At 42.8% G+C, this 18,647-nt stretch overlaps 1 protein-coding gene and 1 long non-coding RNA gene across 2 annotated transcripts in view; one reads left to right on the top strand and one right to left on the bottom strand.

The window, feature by feature from the left end:
* TRPM1 (transient receptor potential cation channel subfamily M member 1) overlaps nt 1-18,647 on the top strand; it is a 75,910-nt gene that overhangs the window by 36,395 nt on the left and 20,868 nt on the right. The window contains exons 16-25 of the mRNA XM_063794068.1: nt 248-476; nt 2,432-2,554; nt 2,756-2,887; nt 4,921-5,049; nt 7,651-7,902; nt 9,427-9,619; nt 11,200-11,220; nt 12,111-12,255; nt 13,470-13,672; nt 14,316-14,448. Of these exons, the coding sequence (XP_063650138.1) occupies nt 248-476; nt 2,432-2,554; nt 2,756-2,887; nt 4,921-5,049; nt 7,651-7,902; nt 9,427-9,619; nt 11,200-11,220; nt 12,111-12,255; nt 13,470-13,672; nt 14,316-14,448 (1,560 nt within the window). The remainder of the gene's footprint in view (nt 1-247; nt 477-2,431; nt 2,555-2,755; nt 2,888-4,920; nt 5,050-7,650; nt 7,903-9,426; nt 9,620-11,199; nt 11,221-12,110; nt 12,256-13,469; nt 13,673-14,315; nt 14,449-18,647) is intronic.
* On the bottom strand, nt 4,606-14,424 carry LOC134808436 (uncharacterized). The gene is made up of 2 exons (XR_010151344.1): nt 13,476-14,424; nt 4,606-4,842 (listed from the first exon to the last, which is right to left on the bottom strand). It is a non-coding gene; the product is annotated as an uncharacterized LOC134808436 (long non-coding RNA).

Below are 18,647 nucleotides of genomic sequence, written 5' to 3'. Positions count from 1 at the left end.
TCAACCTACAGCTCCATTTGCAGCAGTAGCAGTCAGCCCACCTCCTGACTGAGCTCCCAGCCACTGTCCCTGGCCTTCCCCCTTTGGGGACACATCCCTGGAGCTTCTTGCTTGCAGAGAACCTCAGAGCCCCTCCAGTGAAGGATACTGTGTCCCGTGGCTCCATAAGTCCTTGGTGGTTATGCCTGTCTAAGAAACAGCTTGCGGCCACTGTGGCTTCACCCTGGTCCCTTCTCTTTCCCCCCAGAGACTTCGGCCAGCTTGCTTTGGAGTTATTAGACCAGTCCTATAAGCACGACGAGCAGATCGCCATGAAACTCCTGACCTACGAGCTGAAAAACTGGAGCAACTCGACCTGCCTCAAACTGGCCGTGGCAGCCAAACACCGGGACTTCATTGCTCACACTTGCAGCCAGATGCTGCTGACCGATATGTGGATGGGAAGACTGCGGATGCGGAAGAACCCCGGCCTAAAGGTGCGTGCAACGCGCTGCGAGGCAGGCCAGGGTGACAGTGACAAGTGACTCTCTGCCAGGCTGAACTGAGCACTTTCTGTGGCTTATTTCATTTATTCCTTCTAGCAACCCCCTGAGGGAGACGCCATGACAATCATTGTCTTATAGATGAGGAATCTGAAGCTTTGAGATGAAGTGACATGCCTAGGATCTTAGCTGGTCAGCATGGGATCAGAACCTACATCCAGGTGCTCTAACTCCAGAGCCCCACCTGACCAGCCCACCAGGCTGCACAATCCCCTGCCACAGTCAGAGTCTCCTAATGGAGCCCCCCATAACTCAGTATGCACACGCACCCTGGTTGGGTCGTCTACCCACCATTAAAGGAGGGACTGGAACTCTGTTTCTAGATTCCCTTATAACTCTGAAATCGTGTATTATTTTAACTAGTGATGTTTTCATGACATGGGAGAAAATTACAAGAAAATAGGAAGCTACGAAAGGGTTTGAAAAAGATATAGTGGGGGAAAATTATATTGCAATCAAACCCTAACTCTGGGGTTTACTGCTGTTAACTACTAGGTTATCTTGAGAAGAGATTCTAATCTGCAGATAACCTAGCAATCTAATGGCAGTATTATATCTATTTTAGAGCTCTCCATGAGGATAAAGAAAAGACTATACGAGTTACACTGTGTAGTATGGTTCTGGCAAATAGAGGGCACTTTGTTTCTTAGAAATGTGAATGTTATGCTTAACTGTCTAATTCTATATAATATGCTAAGCTGATGTTATACATAACTTAGGATATTAATAAACAGTTTTCAGAATTCCAAGAATAAAGAGCTCTTCAAGGTTTTAAGGAAACTAAAGTAGATCGCCTACATGGGGATGAACATCAAATTGGCATCAGACTTTTCATCAACAACACTGAAACCCAGAAGGCAGCACTGGAGTAAGGCCTTCACGGTTCTGAAGGGAAAGCATTTGGAGCCTGGAATATTTTCTACCCAGGCCAACTATTCAAAAGCACGAGAAAAGAATATCTGTTTAAGACAGGCAAAGACTCAAACTATACACCTTCAACCTCCCATGCAGAAGAATTAGTTTAGCAGGTAGTCCAAGCAAAAAAAAAAAAAAAAAAGGGGGGAAGCATGTTTTCTATCTATGAGACTGGGCATCTGGGCATCCTTTTGTTGTCTAGGCTGAGCCCATGTTAGTCCTTCTTTTGTGAGTCACATTAGCCTTGCAACTCTTAGTTCACATAATCTCATTTATATCAAAGTTATTTCTATATAAAATACTTTGGGCCTACTTCACTAGAGGTATTATATTTTATTTATATTATTCTATTTTAATTTAAAGATTTGCCTTCCTCGAAATTTCATGTAAGGACTTTTATTTTATTTTATTTTATTTTATTTTATTTTTGAGACAGGGTCTTTCTCTGTCACCCAGGCTGGAGTGCAGTGGCGCGATCTCGCCTCACTGCAAGCTCCGCCTCCTGGGTTCAAGTGATTCTTGTGCCTCAGCCTCCCAAGTAGCTGGTATTACAGACATGCACCACTATGCCCAGTTAATTTTTGTATTTTAGTAGAGATGGGGTTTCACCATGTTGGCCAGGCTGGTCTCAAACTCCTGGCCTCGTATGAGCCACCAACCTTGGCCTCCCAAAAGTGCTGGGATTACAGGTGTGAGCTACCATGCCAGCCAGGACTTTTCTTTTTAAAGTTAGGATCACCAACAGTGCTGTTTGCCATTCATCTAAAAAATTTAGTGTATGTTCTTAAATTGTTTTACTGCCTGCAATTCTACTAATTTACCAAGCACATGTCACAGAACGTCAGACCAGGGATAACATTCCAGGGCTCCTAGGTTATTGAATAATGTTGAAGGTCATAATTTAAAAATTTTAACTATGCTGGGACATTTTTCTAGAATTGCCACAGCTTAAAAAATCAATTTATGTTCCGTAGGTTATCATGGGGATTCTTCTACCCCCCACCATCTTGTTTTTGGAATTTCGCACATATGATGATTTCTCGTATCAAACATCCAAGGAAAACGAGGATGGCAAAGAAAAAGAAGAGGAAAATACGGTCAGTGACACACTTGACCCTAAGAATATCAGTGTAATCTTGTTTTCAAAATTGTTGAGATTTCTTGTACCACAGATTGAGAAATCTCACTGGTTAAAGGTATTTTTGGAATTGTGTTTTTCTAATGGTGCCTGTGTGCCGGAGTGCCTTGCATTTCCCCTTTAGCCACCTGCCTGTCATGTGCTGTGCTCTGTTTTCCAGGATGCAAATGCAGATGCTGGCTCAAGAAAGGGGGATGAGGAGAACGAGCACAAAAAACAGAGAAGTATTCCCGTCGGAACAAAGATCTGTGAATTCTATAATGCGCCTATTGTCAAGTTCTGGTTTTACACAGTGAGGCCTCCTCCTGAACATTTGACATTCAGTATATTTTGAATGCTTTGATATGTTGGAATCAAGAAAAACTTCAAGGGCTTAAAAAAGTATCTAAAAATTCACTGAATTAAAATGAATTATGAGAACAAAACTGGGACTAATTGAGATCTCTGGCTAACATTGGATCTCGATATCCTGTCATATATTGATATATGGCCATCCTAGTCCCAAATACACCATCTCATAAGGCAAAATAGTCACATGCTATTTGCTTAAGATGAATTCTTCTGATGCCTTTAGCAATACAAACTTAAGGAACTATAATTTTATTTTTAAATGAACAGAGATGACTAGTGATTTAAAGAGCAAATTCACAGATTCCATTTTTCATGAAATTGGTGGGGTCATTACAAGGGCATGGCTAAATCCAGATGGTAAACTCTTGGAATAGGGAAACAAACAAGGCATCTCATTCTGAAGTGCTCACCAAACTGACCCGCTTGGCTGGCAAGCCATCCTCCAGCCCTCTCTGAGGCCTGGGTCTACACAGCTCCCAGAGTGTGGCTCTCTGCTAACAAGAGCAGGAGAGGAGGCAGGAGGGCAGATCAGAGCGCCTCTGGGGGAAATGGCCGAGCTGCAGGCGGTCCCAGCGGGGGTGGCCAGGCAAACTGTGGCTTGTGCAACCATGTCAGTCGGGAGGAGAGAGACTTCTCATGAAATCCCAAGCATCAAGCCACAGCCCCCGCCAGGCAGGCCTCGGTGCTGTGGTTGCACTGGTGATGAGGTGGGAGCAGGGTATGGGACATGAGGAGCTGGGTCCCTGGCCGTGGTCTGGGCGATGAATGAGGGTGGGCTGGGGGCAGAGCAAAGCTCTGTGTGGGGGCCCACCTCAAGGGTCAGCTGAGGGCCTGGACACCCAACCTTGTGGCAGCCAAGATTGATGATACAGTCGAAGTCACTGCTGCCCATCGATTCTGGTTAGAACCATCTGAGCGCCTGGGGTGCACCCAGCCTGCAGGAGAGCCCAGCCATAGAGGCTGCTGCCGGAGATGGGGCCAGGAAGCCATCGAGGCCTCTCAGCCTTGGGTCTCACCCCAGACCCTCTGGATCGGGTGGAGGGTGGAGTCATCACACATTGTACAGCTTCGCAGGGATTAGGATGCAGCCCAAAGTCTAAGAACATGGCTCTAATCTTTCTTCAAAGAGTGGATAGTGGATCTTGGCGGGGGCCTGCCTCTCTCCTGGTAAAGCTTATAGGATTGGGAGGCAGGATCTTGAAAAAAAAGAAAAAACAAACAAACTGCCCAGTTACAAATACTCAGCTTTTAGCACCCCTCCCCCAAGCCTTCCATAGGGGCCTGTGCCAGTGAGGGACCCAGAAGCTTAAGTTTCCTTGGCGTCATGGTGAATCACTGGGGACAGGTGATCCACTTCAGACGTCCTCCCCCAACCCCTTAACTCCCCACTTTTGCCTCACCCACTGCCACCTCCAGCTCTGCCTCTTTCCCTGCCACAGAGATAGGGGCCCTGCTGTGGCCACAGCAAATCCTGGACATGCCACCAGTAACTGAGGGGACTCTAGGGTCAGCTCGCATGTCTGGGTGGGCAGCTCGTCCACATGTCCTCTCATCTAACTTCCCAGTTGTGGAAAGAATCAGGAAGGAAATTTCTGAGGCAGGGAGGAGTAAGTAACATTTTCCAATTTCCAGGAATGTAGAAGACACTCCAGCAAACTATTAAAAGTTTCCCGTTATCATAATGTTTGCAACTTCATAGTTTCCCCATGAGGATGACAGCACCAACAAATATGTCTCCATGTAGAAAATGAAAAGTCAGGGCCCATATCGTGCTGAAGTATAAAATGCCTCCCGTCCTGCCTCCAGGTCTTCTGTCTGCACTGGTGAGGTGCAGTGAAGGTTTCCTCTCAATGAGTCAGTCCAGTTGGAAACAAAGATTCTTTTAGATGTGTCAACCTGAAAGAAAACAGCGTTTCAAAATTTGATTGCTATGTGATTCCCCCAAACACGGCTAACAGCTTGTCTTTCTTTCAGATATCATACTTGGGCTACCTGCTGCTGTTTAACTACGTCATCCTGGTGCGGATGGATGGCTGGCCATCCCTCCAGGAGTGGATCGTCATCTCCTACATCGTGAGCCTGGCGTTAGAGAAGATACGAGAGGTGGCTACTCCAAAGGCCTCCCCCAGCCCACTAACCACTGACTGCAAATGCAGATATGGCTCCTTACTGAAAAAACGTTTCATGCAAATTATGCATGTTGGGCCAGGCGTGGTGGCTCATGCCTGTAATCCCAGCACTCTGGGAGGCTGAGGCGGATGGATCACTTGAGGTCAGGAATTTGAAACCAGCCTGGCCAACAGGGTGAAACACTGCCTCTACTAAAAATAAAAAAAAAATAGCCAGTCGTGGTGGTGCACGCCTGTAATGCCAGCTACTAGGGAGGCTGAGGTGTGAGGATCACTTGAGATCAGTAATTCGAAACCAGCCTGGCCAACATGGTGAAACCCCGTCTCAACTAAAAATACAAAAATTAGCCGGTCGTGTGGCAGTTGCCTGTAATTTCGGCTACTCAGGAGGCTGAGGTGGAAGGATCACTTGAACCCTGGAGGCAGAAGTTGCAATGAGCCGAGATTGCGCCACTGCACTCCAGCCTGAGCGACAGAGTGAGAGTCCATCTCGAAAACAAAAACAAAAAAACAAATTACACATGCTGTGGGACTTTTTTTGGAGGTATCACAATCCCAAGTTTATTCCATTTCTTTATTTAAGATGTATACATCTTGAATGAACTTGAACTTGCAAATCAAACCACTAGGCAAAATAAAGATATTTAATAATGAAAACAGGTTTGAATGCATAGGAAAGCATCAGCAAATGCTGCCAGCGACCTGAGATAAACCAATTACCACAACTGGGTACAAATTTTGGCTTAGTTATTTGGGATCAGAAGGGAGAAAGAGAGATACAAGGGACACTTGCACAGTGTGGTCCAAAGCCCAAAGTTACAGGAAAAATGTCATCTCTTTTATCTCTGGACTCTTGTGCAAGAGATTTGTGAAGGGAGGGCTCCCAGTCAGGAGGAAAAGGAGCTAAGTGAGGTGTGGCTTCAGGTGGACCCTGTCCTTGGCCTAATCCTGTAGGGGGCTCTGAGTGGACTGGACACTGTGGAGTCTGTCTCACCTTTGGGCCCCACCTCAATTTGTCATTGGTACCCACCAGAGACATGGCTCCAAGTGTCTAAGAGCAAGCCTCCCAGAAGGGGCAGGTGTGGGCCTAACAGCAGCACCTGCAGCAGATGGGGTGGGCAAGCCCACCTGGGGAAAAGCTCCAGGGGATATGGGAGGGGCCTAGAGCGTTTGCTGCAAACAGAGGGAACAGGATTTTCAACTCAGTATTGCAAAAGAACAGATACCATCTCACATATGACTCGTTATCCCAGAGGGCTCGAGTGAAAATGTAACTCCCAGTAAGCAATCTCTGCAGACAGCAGAGGAAAGATAGGCCGGATACTTTCCTTTCCAATATCATTCAGAAGTTTTAATTCACTAAATTTGCTTATAAAGAGAAAGCATGTATCCAAGCAAAAAAAGCAACTTGAGCTGAAAAAGCCCACAGCATCATTTCATATCCTTTCTCCAACTGATATACAACCAATACTATTATTTTGCAGTAACTGTTGACCCCTTCACTGAACTGAAAAACATTATTAACCTAGTCCAGATAGAGGGAATCTGATGGCATCGGTCTAATTAGAGCCTGAAAAACCAAAAGAGCACTGAATCCAAAATTATACATGCCACCTTCTACTACTGTTCCTTTTCTAGCTGGGCTTCATTCAAATTCTGCAGGTGCTGCAACTGGTATTTCCTGAGAGGCCTGCTTTACCATCGCTGTGCCGTCCTGACCTTGCTGAGGGTCCACCATACACCAAGACACTGTTCTTTATTCCAGAAACCTGCCCCCAGTTATAGGAGAGAGAGGGTGGCCATCAGCTAGTGTGCATGGGTTGTTAAACTAGTGAATCCCTTCTGTGTGGGCTGACGGATAGCCACTGCCCCATCCTACCACAGAGATCCCCAAGACCTCTGCAACTGAAGGGGTACCACCTGGCATGGCAACCCTCCACCCCAGTGTGGCACCACAGACAGCTGTGCCATTGGGAAGGCTCTGTGCATGCCTGTGCATGCTGCTTGCTAAATATCTTCCATTTTACTCTGTGGAAGTCTCCCCTTAAGCAGCAGTGATTTTGAAAGGATGATATCTCAAGTAGGGGAAAACCTGGTCTAACTTTCCCCTAATTTCTCATGTCTAAGTTGCAAAGGAATTTTGCCAAATCAAAACATTTCCTAGTGCTATTCTGCCATCTCCACTGGGTGGACTGCCCCTCTGTGGGGCCACGTGGGGCTCATCTATGCTCTAGAGTTTTCATCCTGTGTGACTCTGGAATGTGGAGTAACAGGCACGTGTCCAGATAATTAAAAAAGAAATCAAAATGCAGCTGCTTTAATTACAGCCAGAAGGACATAATTTAGAAGGCATTTCCTGAGTTTGTAAAACCCTGAATCTAAGAATAGGGAGGATTCCGTGGAATTTCCCTTTCTAGATATCTCTCCCTGCCTGAGAAGAAGAGTGTTTAAACGTTTTGAGTAGGAAAGGGGCCAGATGACCTGGAATGTTCCACCAGTCTTATTGTTCCAAGATTCTAAGACAAGACTTCTAATATGGCATCTCAGTTTATCGTTCTTTGGGGTTTGTTTTCAGATCCTCATGTCAGAACCAGGCAAACTCAGCCAGAAAATCAAAGTTTGGCTTCAGGAGTACTGGAACATCACAGATCTCGTGGCCATTTCCACATTCATGATTGGAGCAATTCTTCGCCTACAGAACCAGCCCTACATGGGCTATGGCCGGGTGATCTACTGTGTGGATATCATCTTCTGGTACATCCGTGTCCTGGACATCTTTGGTGTCAACAAGTATCTGGGGCCATACGTGATGATGATTGGAAAGATGGTTAGTAGTGGCATCCTGTGGGTATCCAGAGAGACTTTGGCTGTGGTTAGGACATAAGAACAGGCCTTGGGCATGGCTTCCTTCAATTTCATTTGGTTTTTCTTTTGCAGTTGGCTTTTTAAAGGAAATATTCTTTGCTTTAAGATACATAGTTCTCCTACATGTTGATAACTTAATAACATCCAATAGAAAAACATGAGTTGAGGGCCTACTGTGTATATATACATAACATATATACATATATAGTGTATATACATACACTGTATATATGTGTGTATACATACACACGTACACATATATATATCTCTCAATATATATCAGGTACTCAATATATACTGTCTCCCTTCTTCCATACCATATTTCAACTGTAGGGTGACTAATTACATTTGTTTTTTATTCCTTCTGATTTATTATTAATGAGTCTATTTTGACAGCAATATAAAAGAAAATAGCCTCGTTTTTTTATAAGAGCTTACTTCACTTTCCCAGGACATAAGAGAACATCAATTTTTGATGCAATAGGAATTCAGTAGCAAAATACATGTCTCAAAATATTTACTTCTTGATGGCTGGAAACATATTTTCAGCATTCTTTAGTACAGGGACATGGATTTGATGTTCTATGAGACTACATCCACTTCAGAATGTATATAAGGCCAAAAAAAAAAAAAAACCCCCCGCCTGATTTATAACCTCCTAACATGTGGTAGAAGCCGGAGACAAAGGGAGCCCAGGGCCAATCCCCAACCTGTACTCCAGATGATCTTCAGCTTATTTACTCTGGCCTGGAGTGAACACAGGAAGTCCATGTGATTAGACCATGATGACTTATACTCCAGAACAGGCCAGAGAATATGAAACTGAAAATGAACCAGCAGGTCATCCTTACATTACCTAAAAGAGCTTCAGTGTTAGGACTGGTACAAGAAGAAAGCAAGCCTCCTACATCTAGGAAGGACTCTTTATAGGGCAAGTGGTTTTGAGCTAAGGGAAGTATGCTTTAGTAAATTCCAGCAAAGGCCTCCATCTTCAGGGATGTTCAAAATTAGGAATTATACCAGTTTAGTATCCACAGTAACCAGGGCATTGCTCAGCACTTGTGTAGTGAATGAATAAATGTTGGTCTATACTCTCAATTCATTATCGTTTTATTTCCTTAGGTATCTGCTCCTCTTACTCCTTAGTATCCCTTACAAACTCCCATCTTTTCTTATAATTCTTCCCTTTCTCCATTTGCAGTTGTAGTTACTAAGGGACATGTGTTTATGGGCAACAACAGAGAAGAAGCAAGAAGGATGAAGAGCAGATGAAGATAGCAATGTTCTAGAAGACATTCTAGGCATAAAGCATTGCATGGAGTAGGAAAAAGCCTTCCCAGGGATGGGAAGGAAGGAAGGGAAAGAGGCTTTCTTCATCCTAATTAAGCACTCGTGAAGTGCTTAATTGGAGAGAGCAATATAATGAGCCAGGGTGAACTTGGCCCACAAGCCAAGACAGTGAGAGACAAATGTTCTCCTTACTCAGATGATCGACATGCTGTACTTTGTGGTCATCATGCTGGTCGTGCTCATGAGTTTCGGAGTAGCCCGTCAAGCCATTCTGCATCCAGAGGAGAAGCCTTCTTGGAAACTGGCCCGAAACATCTTCTACATGCCCTACTGGATGATCTATGGAGAGGTGTTTGCAGACCAGATAGACCGTAAGAGTAGAATTCATAGTAAGATTCTCTTCCCTGCTTCTGAGGCAGATGATCAGTTCCAAATTAATGGAAGAACATGTATTAATTTGGAAATAAAAAATATTTGTCACTCCACCATAGGCATCAAATTATTTTACAAAGAAATAAGAACAAATTATGGAACATGGATTTTCAGATATCAGTCATTTCTTTTATTCTAAAAATAATTCACCAGAATTCCAAAAGAGTCTCACTTCCCTTGAGCTGGACCTGATGGACATCCTGTCACATGAATGCAGTTCTAATGCCAATAGCCTAGTTTTTCTTCAACCCAGTATCTCCCCACCCCAGGATAAGGCTGGTAGTGTTTTCCAGTAGAATGAACTAGTGAACAGAGCAGAGTAACTGATACGTCCCACCATCCTCTTCTTAAAGCCATCAGAGCCCATTTTCCACATAGCTACCCATTTCATCTTCACTACTAGAGTGCTATTTTGTATTATCAAAAATAATCTGGATGTTAGTAGAGGAAATGGGCTATGATCCTGCACAGATTTCTGGGGAATGTAGGCCCAGCTCCTCTGCAGGCTGAGCTGGTGTCTTCTGGATTGAAGGAATGTAAAGCTCAAATGTTCTTGTACATTATTTCACCAGGACAGTGGAATAAATGTTCCACCAGTGAAGGAGGCACTTTTAGTCCCATTTCCATTTCAGGACCAACATTTTCATTTGCATGTTGTGATTTATCATAAAGCATCAGCTATAATAGCATGTCTGCTGCTTCCAGAGCTCTGCTATTGGGGAATAGAAAGTTTTTATCATCTTCCTCTCATATAGAATATAGGGCTGTCAGTGTATATCTACTGCCTCTAGGTTAGACAATAACCAGCTCATGCAGTAGCTTCTTTCTAACTTTTATAATGTCATTCTGACCATATCATTATTGCAAGTATCACAAAGTCAACTATTGAAGTGTGTTAGTAGCTTGGTAAGCCAGAACATAAAAATCTAATTTGATTTCAAAAGAATATTAGTTTAGGTAGATATACATACATGTTAAAAGTTCCTGGATTCCAGGCATAAACTGTAGTATTTGTATTGTTGAGCTCTTTTTTTTTTTAATTAAATTGGGTTATGAGAGAAGGTAAAGAGGTAAACTTTAGGCTGTGCTATTCTCAGTAACATAATTAAATGTAGGTTTTTGATTCTTGATCTATTAACTAATAATTTTGTAGTTATTTGTGCTTATGAGGTGTTTGTGTTGGAATATAGGGAGCGTGTGATTGGTTAACCTGATCATCTGCCAGTAACATCATGTCTTTTTCATAGTATTTTTAACTAGTGAGCTTTTGCTCTTGCTTATGACACAGGGTAAAATAAATATCCATGATATATATTTTCTAGAATGATTAATGTATGTAATTCTTCTAAATAGATCACTGTTTCTAAGTGTGAATCAATATTTCCCAAGCTTAAAATATTTGCATTTCTTCACAGCAAAACAGTTATGTTGTTAAACCACTTGTTTTACTTTTCTCTCAACCATCATCTTATTTTCTTTCCTCCCCTCCTGTCAAAACAAAACAAAACAAAAATCCTGCTTTCCAATTGTTATGTAGTCTACGCCATGGAAATTAATCGTAAGTTTACATGGAATTGATTATTCTAGTCTATGGAATGTGTTTTTCAATTACCTTTTCCTTAGCTGATTACTAGTAGTCTTAAACTGTTTTCAAATACTTCTCTTGTTTTTTGGTGCCAGTACTTTTTAAGCTGTCAGTAAAAAGTAAAGAGAACCATAAATTCACTGTTGGGATCACCCTAATTTTTTTAGGGGAGAAATAGACCCCCTATGATAAAAAGTTGCATTTCAAATGAGCAGAGGGAGAAAAGATTATTTTTCAAACATGGCACCAAAACAGTTGATTAAACAATTTGGGAAGTAGAGGAAATCCCTAACCCATACAACATAACAAAAATATTTTCAAATTTAATGTATCAATGAAACCAAGAAAACAACCAGAAGACAACATAAGCTGATGTTAAATAATTAGAAGCCACAATGACTTTCAAATGGATAACGATAAAGGGAAAAAACATAAAGATACATTTGTCTGCTTAAAAATGAAGACTTTTATATTTGAAAGCCACAATAAAGAAATGGGAAAATGTTTAGAAATATGACAAATAATGACTATCTCTGAGCGCAGATATGAGTTTCTGACTTTTTTCTTTGTGTGAGTTGTTTTTTTTTCGAGACGGAGTCTCGCTCAGTCACCCAGGCTGGAGTACAGTGGCTCGATCTCGGCTCACTGCAAGCTCTGCCTCCCGGGTTCACGCCATTCTCCTGCCTCAGCCTCCCGAGTAGCTGGGGCTACAGAGTTTATTTTTTCCCATGGAAAAAATATTGCTTATGAAATAAGAAAGAATCATATTAAAAAAGAAATAGGTATTGAAAAACATATGTAAGAGATATTTATCCTTTTCATTATATGTAAAAAGCAAAGACAAAACTATTTTTTTCTTTCAGCTCCTTGCGGTGAGAACCTATATGATGAGGAGGGCAAGCGGCTTCCTCCCTGTATCCCCGGCGCCTGGCTCACTCCAGCACTCATGGCGTGCTATCTACTGGTCGCCAACATCCTGCTGGTGAACCTGCTGATTGCTGTGTTCAAGTACGTGTCACAGCCGATGACCACATGCTTATTATTTATTACTGTACAGATTTTCCATTTAATCTCAGAACTCTCCCAAGATACTAATATATTTGCAGATAATTTCATTAGGGTTTTTAAGTAGATCCAATTTTTGCAGTCTCTTTGTTCAAACTTAATCAGTCTTAATGTATTCATAAATCAAGAGTTGACACTTAAATACATTTAAATTTAATCTTGGTTAGTATTTTAACACTTTAGCGTGTATTTTAATCTAATGAAAATATTTTCTTAGATGAAAGTCTCCTGGGGTACAGAATATTTGATTAAGTCATGCTTTTTATTCATCAGCAGAGGTGGAAAAGGCAATGAGTTTCATAAGCTGTTACAATTACTGTAATACTAGTAAAGCATTTTTTTCTGATCATTTATAGAATACAAGATAAAATGGCCTAAGAAAAAAATGGCTTAAAGGGTTAAATCGAGTTTCTTATAAAACCTGCCTATTTGGCATGTTGTGTTGAGTATGTTGACCATGCTCAATAAATATTGGAAAAAATGATTTTAGCTTCTAAGATGAAAAACATAGAGGGAAAAATCCTTCACAGAAATATGCAATCTTAGAATTGAACAGGGCATTGGAGAAAACCTGGTCCAAACTTCTGGCTTGAGAGATGAGAAAACTAAGGTCAGGGAAGGTAACTGGTTTTCCTAAGGTCCCAGTATTGGTAGACAATGAAATCATGCACTTACTGCTTCCTGTTGGAAGCTAAAATAAGACAAAGATTGTACCTACCCCATGTCCAAAATAACGAACCTTCAATCAAATGAGTTCAATAACTAATTAATTCAGTTGAAAAAAAAGTAGTCATCTACTTGTTAGACAGAATTGAAAGTTTAAACATGTGAAAGCATTTAGTTAAATGGCTTATACCGCTACACATAGGAAATTAAATTTCCTGAGTATATGAGTAGATTGTGGTGTGGTTTTTCAAGAAAGCAGTACATAGCAATTTATTACACTTAGCTATTTATGAATACAATGTCCTTAAGCACAGATAATCCACATTGATGGATAAACCAAAAGATTGGATAATCAAGGAATCAGTACTAAAGGGCACTAAAAGGCCATCTCATTGAGTATTTTCACTTACATGTGAGTAACTTTGACTGCTCTGGGAAATCACTATAAAAAGTAATATAACTAACTGTAAAAAAATGTCTTCTTTTTAAAGCAATACCTTCTTTGAAGTAAAATCAATATCCAACCAGGTGTGGAAGTTCCAGCGATATCAGCTGATTATGACATTTCATGACAGGCCAGTCCTGCCCCCACCGATGATCATTTTAAGCCACATCTACATCATCATTATGCGTCTCAGTGGCCGCTGCAGGAAAAAGAGAGAAGGGGACCAAGAGGAACGGGATCGTGGATTGAGTATGTGCAGGGCTCTTCATTTCTAAGTTGCGCTGATTTCAAAATAGTGTTCAAATTGGACATCCTCACAGAAATCTCACTCAACTACTTGCTCGTGAGAAAAGCACCACACTCAGTCCAACTGCTGTTCTTTTCAAAAGGCTTCTCATTTTGTACCCATTTTATTCTAGTTTCGTTAATTTGTTAGTAATTAATATTAGGAAAGCCAGCTCATAGAGACCAGAAGTTGAGCTAATTCTCTAAAATAACTCTACTCTATAAATTTCTATATAAATTCAATGCTCCTTTCAAAACGTCTTAATTTGTTGCATCTAAAGAAAATGAGAAAATAATGCTATACGTTTGACTCTATTCATAAAAATAAGTGCAAAAAGTTTTCCAGGAAATATTACTTGGCTTTACTTTCCCAGTAAATGTAATTTTGTTTTTTATGTTTAAAAGCGGGCCGTTTGACTCCAACTGATAGAGGGTTGGGGCGTATGACAACCCCTTTTTAGATAAAAATCAATTGGAGTAGTGGCGAACTGCCTTAGGAGTGGCGGAGAAGAGAGCTTAATTAAAGCGGGGCTGTGAAATTCTCATTGACGCCACGAAACTGATTCTTCTTGTTTTTCACGTGGCCGACACTTCTCCCTTCACACAGAGCTCTTCCTTAGCGACGAGGAGCTAAAGAGGCTGCATGAGTTCGAGGAGCAGTGCGTGCAGCAGCACTTCCGGGAGAAGGAGGATGAGCAGCAGTCGTCCAGCGACGAGCGCATCCGGGTCACTTCTGAGAGGTACGTGTAGCGTCCCCACCGCGGGCCCGTGGGCCAAGGGTTTGCTGACTCGGGCGCCCCACTCTGTGGGGGATGCCAGAGTGCATTTAAACATGCACTCCGAGTTCTCCTGTTTTATTTAAACTTTACGTTTTAACGGGGTTCCCACGAAATAGTGAGAAAGTTACTAGGTAATAACTGTGCATTGGATATAGAAGGGAATGACATTTATTTATCCTGGGCCGAAAGAAAACCTAACAGTTTTGACTACCTTCACCCCCTACCCCAAAGTGGGGGTGTTTCCGCAAGGTTAATGGGAGCTACAGAAAGCCATCTTTCTCCCAGCTCTTGTTCCTAACTTCCCTTTGCGAGTATGGTCCTCCCCAGGGGACTGCCCTCCTCATCCAGCCTAGCTGCTTGCTGCACCTTGGCAACACCTTTCCCAGCCTCACAGGGCAGAGGAAAAGGCTCCCTCCTGGGGCTCCCCTGAGAGTGGGAACTGGGAGGGGTGGGGTGCAGGGTGGGGGATGAGGTGTCTGGCCCCATGAGGGTGGGATCCGCTAAACTAGGGCAGGGTGTGTCTTTCAGACACCTTCACATCCGCAGTACCCAGCAAGGTCAGCCTCATCTCCGCAGTGATGCTTAATAAATGCAGAGTGAATGAATGCAGGATGTGTGAACCAGTGAATGAGTAAATGAAGTCAGGTCGCGAGGGACAGAAATGGTGACATTTTCCAAACTTCGTAGTATTGCTCTACCCTAAGCTGGGAAAGAGCAACTGGCAAAGGGTAGACAGGAGCAATAGACCTTCACTGTCTGCACTTTTTATCACGTAAGTTTTGAGAGCCTTTATCATGTACTAAAAGCATTTTCAGCCTGCTAAAGATCTTGGTGACTGATAACACACTGTTCCAAAGGGTTTCACTAACAATGTGGCCAGAAGGATGAGCTCAGAGGAGCCATGCCTAGCTCTGCTTTCTATCCTTGAGTACACAGAATTAAAGTTTCCTAATAGACACATTGAGAGCCATAAAAACAGGGTGGGACTTCAAAAAGATATTGCAGCTGACAGTTCCCAAACAATTACAACAGAATTCACAGATGCACCTTAGGTCTCCCTGGTGCATGTTGAGGCCAGTGAACTCTGCCCCAGCCCACAGGAGGGGAGATGGCAACTGTGGGTCCCTGGCCCCGGTTCCCTCCTAGACCCAGTCACCTTGTGACCCAACCAAATCCAACCAGCTAAACTCTAGGGTTACCTGCACCACCTTTCTTCCTTACCAAGGTGAATTTTTAATAAAACTTTGAAATGTTTCTTTGATGCTTTAACAGTAATTGCTAAACTTTCAAGGTATAAAAATTATTTCTTCATGAGAAAGTTAAGGTACCCCATGTAATCAAATTTCCACTTTTTAGTTAGACATTAACTTGAACGTAATTTTAACCAGTCATTTACAATGGAGATTGTGTTTTGTTTTGCTCTGCCTCCCCCTCTCCCTTCCCCGGCATTCCTTGGATTTTTACCATTCTTGGACCAAAGCTGCAAGAATGTGGTTATCAGGTCACTACCAAATTGCGTTTTTCTCTGGGGGCTCTGTGCACACGTAATAGGGATGAAAGTGTGTAGGGCAGAGAAAACATGCTGCTTCCTGTTTCCCTCGGCTGAGATCCCAGGAGCGATGGGAGCACATTCTTGCCCCTCCATTTCCCTTGGCCTTGTCAGGCTGACTCACAGGTGAATGCCCAAGACAGAAAGAGGAGAAGGCTTGAGGAGAAGGGAGTTTTCCTCCCCTCTTAGCCAAGCCAGCTGAGAAGCAAGGGATAAGGTGGGAGGATGGAAATAAAAGTAGTTATTTGGGCACCTGTGACTACTTTAAAAATCAAACTTGAAGTACTCAAGCATTTCTGCCATTTCTTTAATATTCTTTCTATATAAAATTAGTTTTATTTTCTGCATCACCATTTCCCATTTGATGATTTTCCTGCTCTTCTCTCGATCGTTTCTTCGCCAGCACTATTCAGTCTGTAGGGTCTGGTTAGGAGCATGTCAGCCCCTGCCTTGTCTCCCTGTTGTCTTGGTAGCTTTCAGAGCTGAGCTACCGATTCTCATGACTCAGTTTTACAGGCGTGTTCACACAGGATGGGTACCCATTAATCATTCTCCTCCACGCAGGGTGCTTTTAGTGCTTCTGTGCAGAAACCAAATTCATGGTTCTCTCCTAATGTTTGGAAATTTACCTATAAAATGCTAACAATTTAACCATTTATTTTTTCTCATAAAGTTCCAACATTTTGTAAGATCCAACATTCAGTCCTGCAATGAGATTTGCAATACGATTCAGCATTGATTGACACAACACTGGGTCAGTCCTACCAACCACGCCCACTTAGATGTCATAGGGGCCCTGCTCTCAGGGTTCTCCTCCCAAACTTGCACTCCAGTCTCTGTGAATGGCATCACCTTTAAGCTCAGTTAGCAAACTGGCAAATCATTGTGGCACCTCCCTATTCTTCACTAACAATCATCAAGTTCTGTTTACTTCCCCTCGTGAATACATCCTGATCCACTTATTTTTTTCATCCCTACCCCAACGCACCTAGTACAGGCTTCCATCATTTTCTACTTCCATTCCTGTAGCTGCCCCTACCTGAGCTCTCCATATTTGTTTCTGCTGTTTCAATCCATGTTGCACTGTCAGCTCTCATGGGGTCCTGTTCCCTCCTGCACTGGCTTTCCTGAAAAACCCTCTGTGGCCCCCACTGTCCTCAGGCCTGCAAGGCCCTGCCCTCTCTCCGGCTTTGCCATGCACTATCTTCTCCTTCATGCTCTGTATTCCATTTCTCTTTCATTTCCTCAAAGCACTGCTTCCTTCCTGCCACAGGGGCTCTGCATGGGCTGTGCCCTCTGTCTGATGCACCTCACCCTCCTTCCCTGCTCCTCTTCCTTGGATCTCTGCCCAAATGCCAATTCCTTATGGAAAACTTCACCACTTCACACCTTAGACCAGGTCAGGACCCTCAGGCCTTAAGCTGCATGAAGGCAGGGCCATGTCTGGGTTTGGTCCACCATGATATACCTAGAGCCTGCACATCTCCACATAGTAAGAGCCAGACTTTTGTTTCTGTTTTTGTTTTTGTTTTTGTTTTTGAGACAAGGTCTCGCTCTGTGCCCAGTGCAGTGGCACAATCAGGTCTCACCACAGCCTTAACCTCCTGGGCTCAAGCGAGCCTTCTGCATCAGCCTCTGAAGTAGCTGGGAATACATGTATGTGCCACCATGCCCAGCTAATTTTTTTTATTTTTTATTTTAGTAGAGAGGAAGTCTCACTGTGTTGCCCAGGCAGGTCTCAAACTCCTGGCCTCAGCAATCCTGCCTCAGCCTCGAGATTTTTTTGAATGAATGGATGACTTAAAAGCTTTTCTCCTGATTCGAATATAAATTTCTATCCCATCCTTAATGAGTTCCCTCGTGGAATATCAAAAAGGAAACCAGCTATGCTCCCTCCAGGTTCAAGACACTGGTTTTACTATAAGGAAGTAGGAGCAGACTCAAGAGCCAAAGGATTGTGCCATAGGAAGGATAACAAGTGTTGGTGTTGGCACCATCTTTTTGCTCAAAGGGATAACATCAAAGAGCCATGAGGGCTGGTGGGATAAGAACATTTTATAAACAACTCCTTTATTATTTGTAGAAACAAGGTCTCACTATGTTGCCCAGGCTGATCTCAAGCTCCTGGGCTCAAGCTATCCTCCTGCCTCAGCCTTCCAAAATGCTGGGATTACAGGCATGGGCCACCATGTCTGGTCAACTTCTGGCAGCATGGCCAAAGTAGACCTCGTCAACCCATGTGTTCTGTCCTCATTGCTCCGGGAGAATATTTGGCAACATGAGTCCTTATCATTGGGAGATTTGAGGCTATCTGTGTCTTCTGCACATCCACTACGGAGCACACTGTTCTCTTTGTGGTTCAGCATCCCTTATCACAGGTTCACAGGTTCAAGAGCAATTGGGCTAGAAAGAATCTTTCCTGACAAAATTTTGTCAGAGACCCAACTTCCTTTTCTCAATGAGAATTATGTTATCCAGTGTGTTTTCCTTTTTTCCATGGCTTCAAGGAAGCCTAACACCAAACTTAATATTAAATTATCAAATATATTACTATAGGATTTTGAAATATGTGGGGTACGTTGCCTCTTCTCTGCTTTTTTTATATCGTCTA

This window comes from Pan troglodytes, chromosome 16, assembly GCF_028858775.2.
Source record: "Pan troglodytes isolate AG18354 chromosome 16, NHGRI_mPanTro3-v2.0_pri, whole genome shotgun sequence".
In the NCBI taxonomy this organism is placed as follows: domain Eukaryota; kingdom Metazoa; phylum Chordata; class Mammalia; order Primates; family Hominidae; genus Pan; species Pan troglodytes.
The sequence above is the reverse complement of the archived record's forward strand: the minus strand, read 5'-3'. Positions and strand labels throughout refer to the sequence as shown.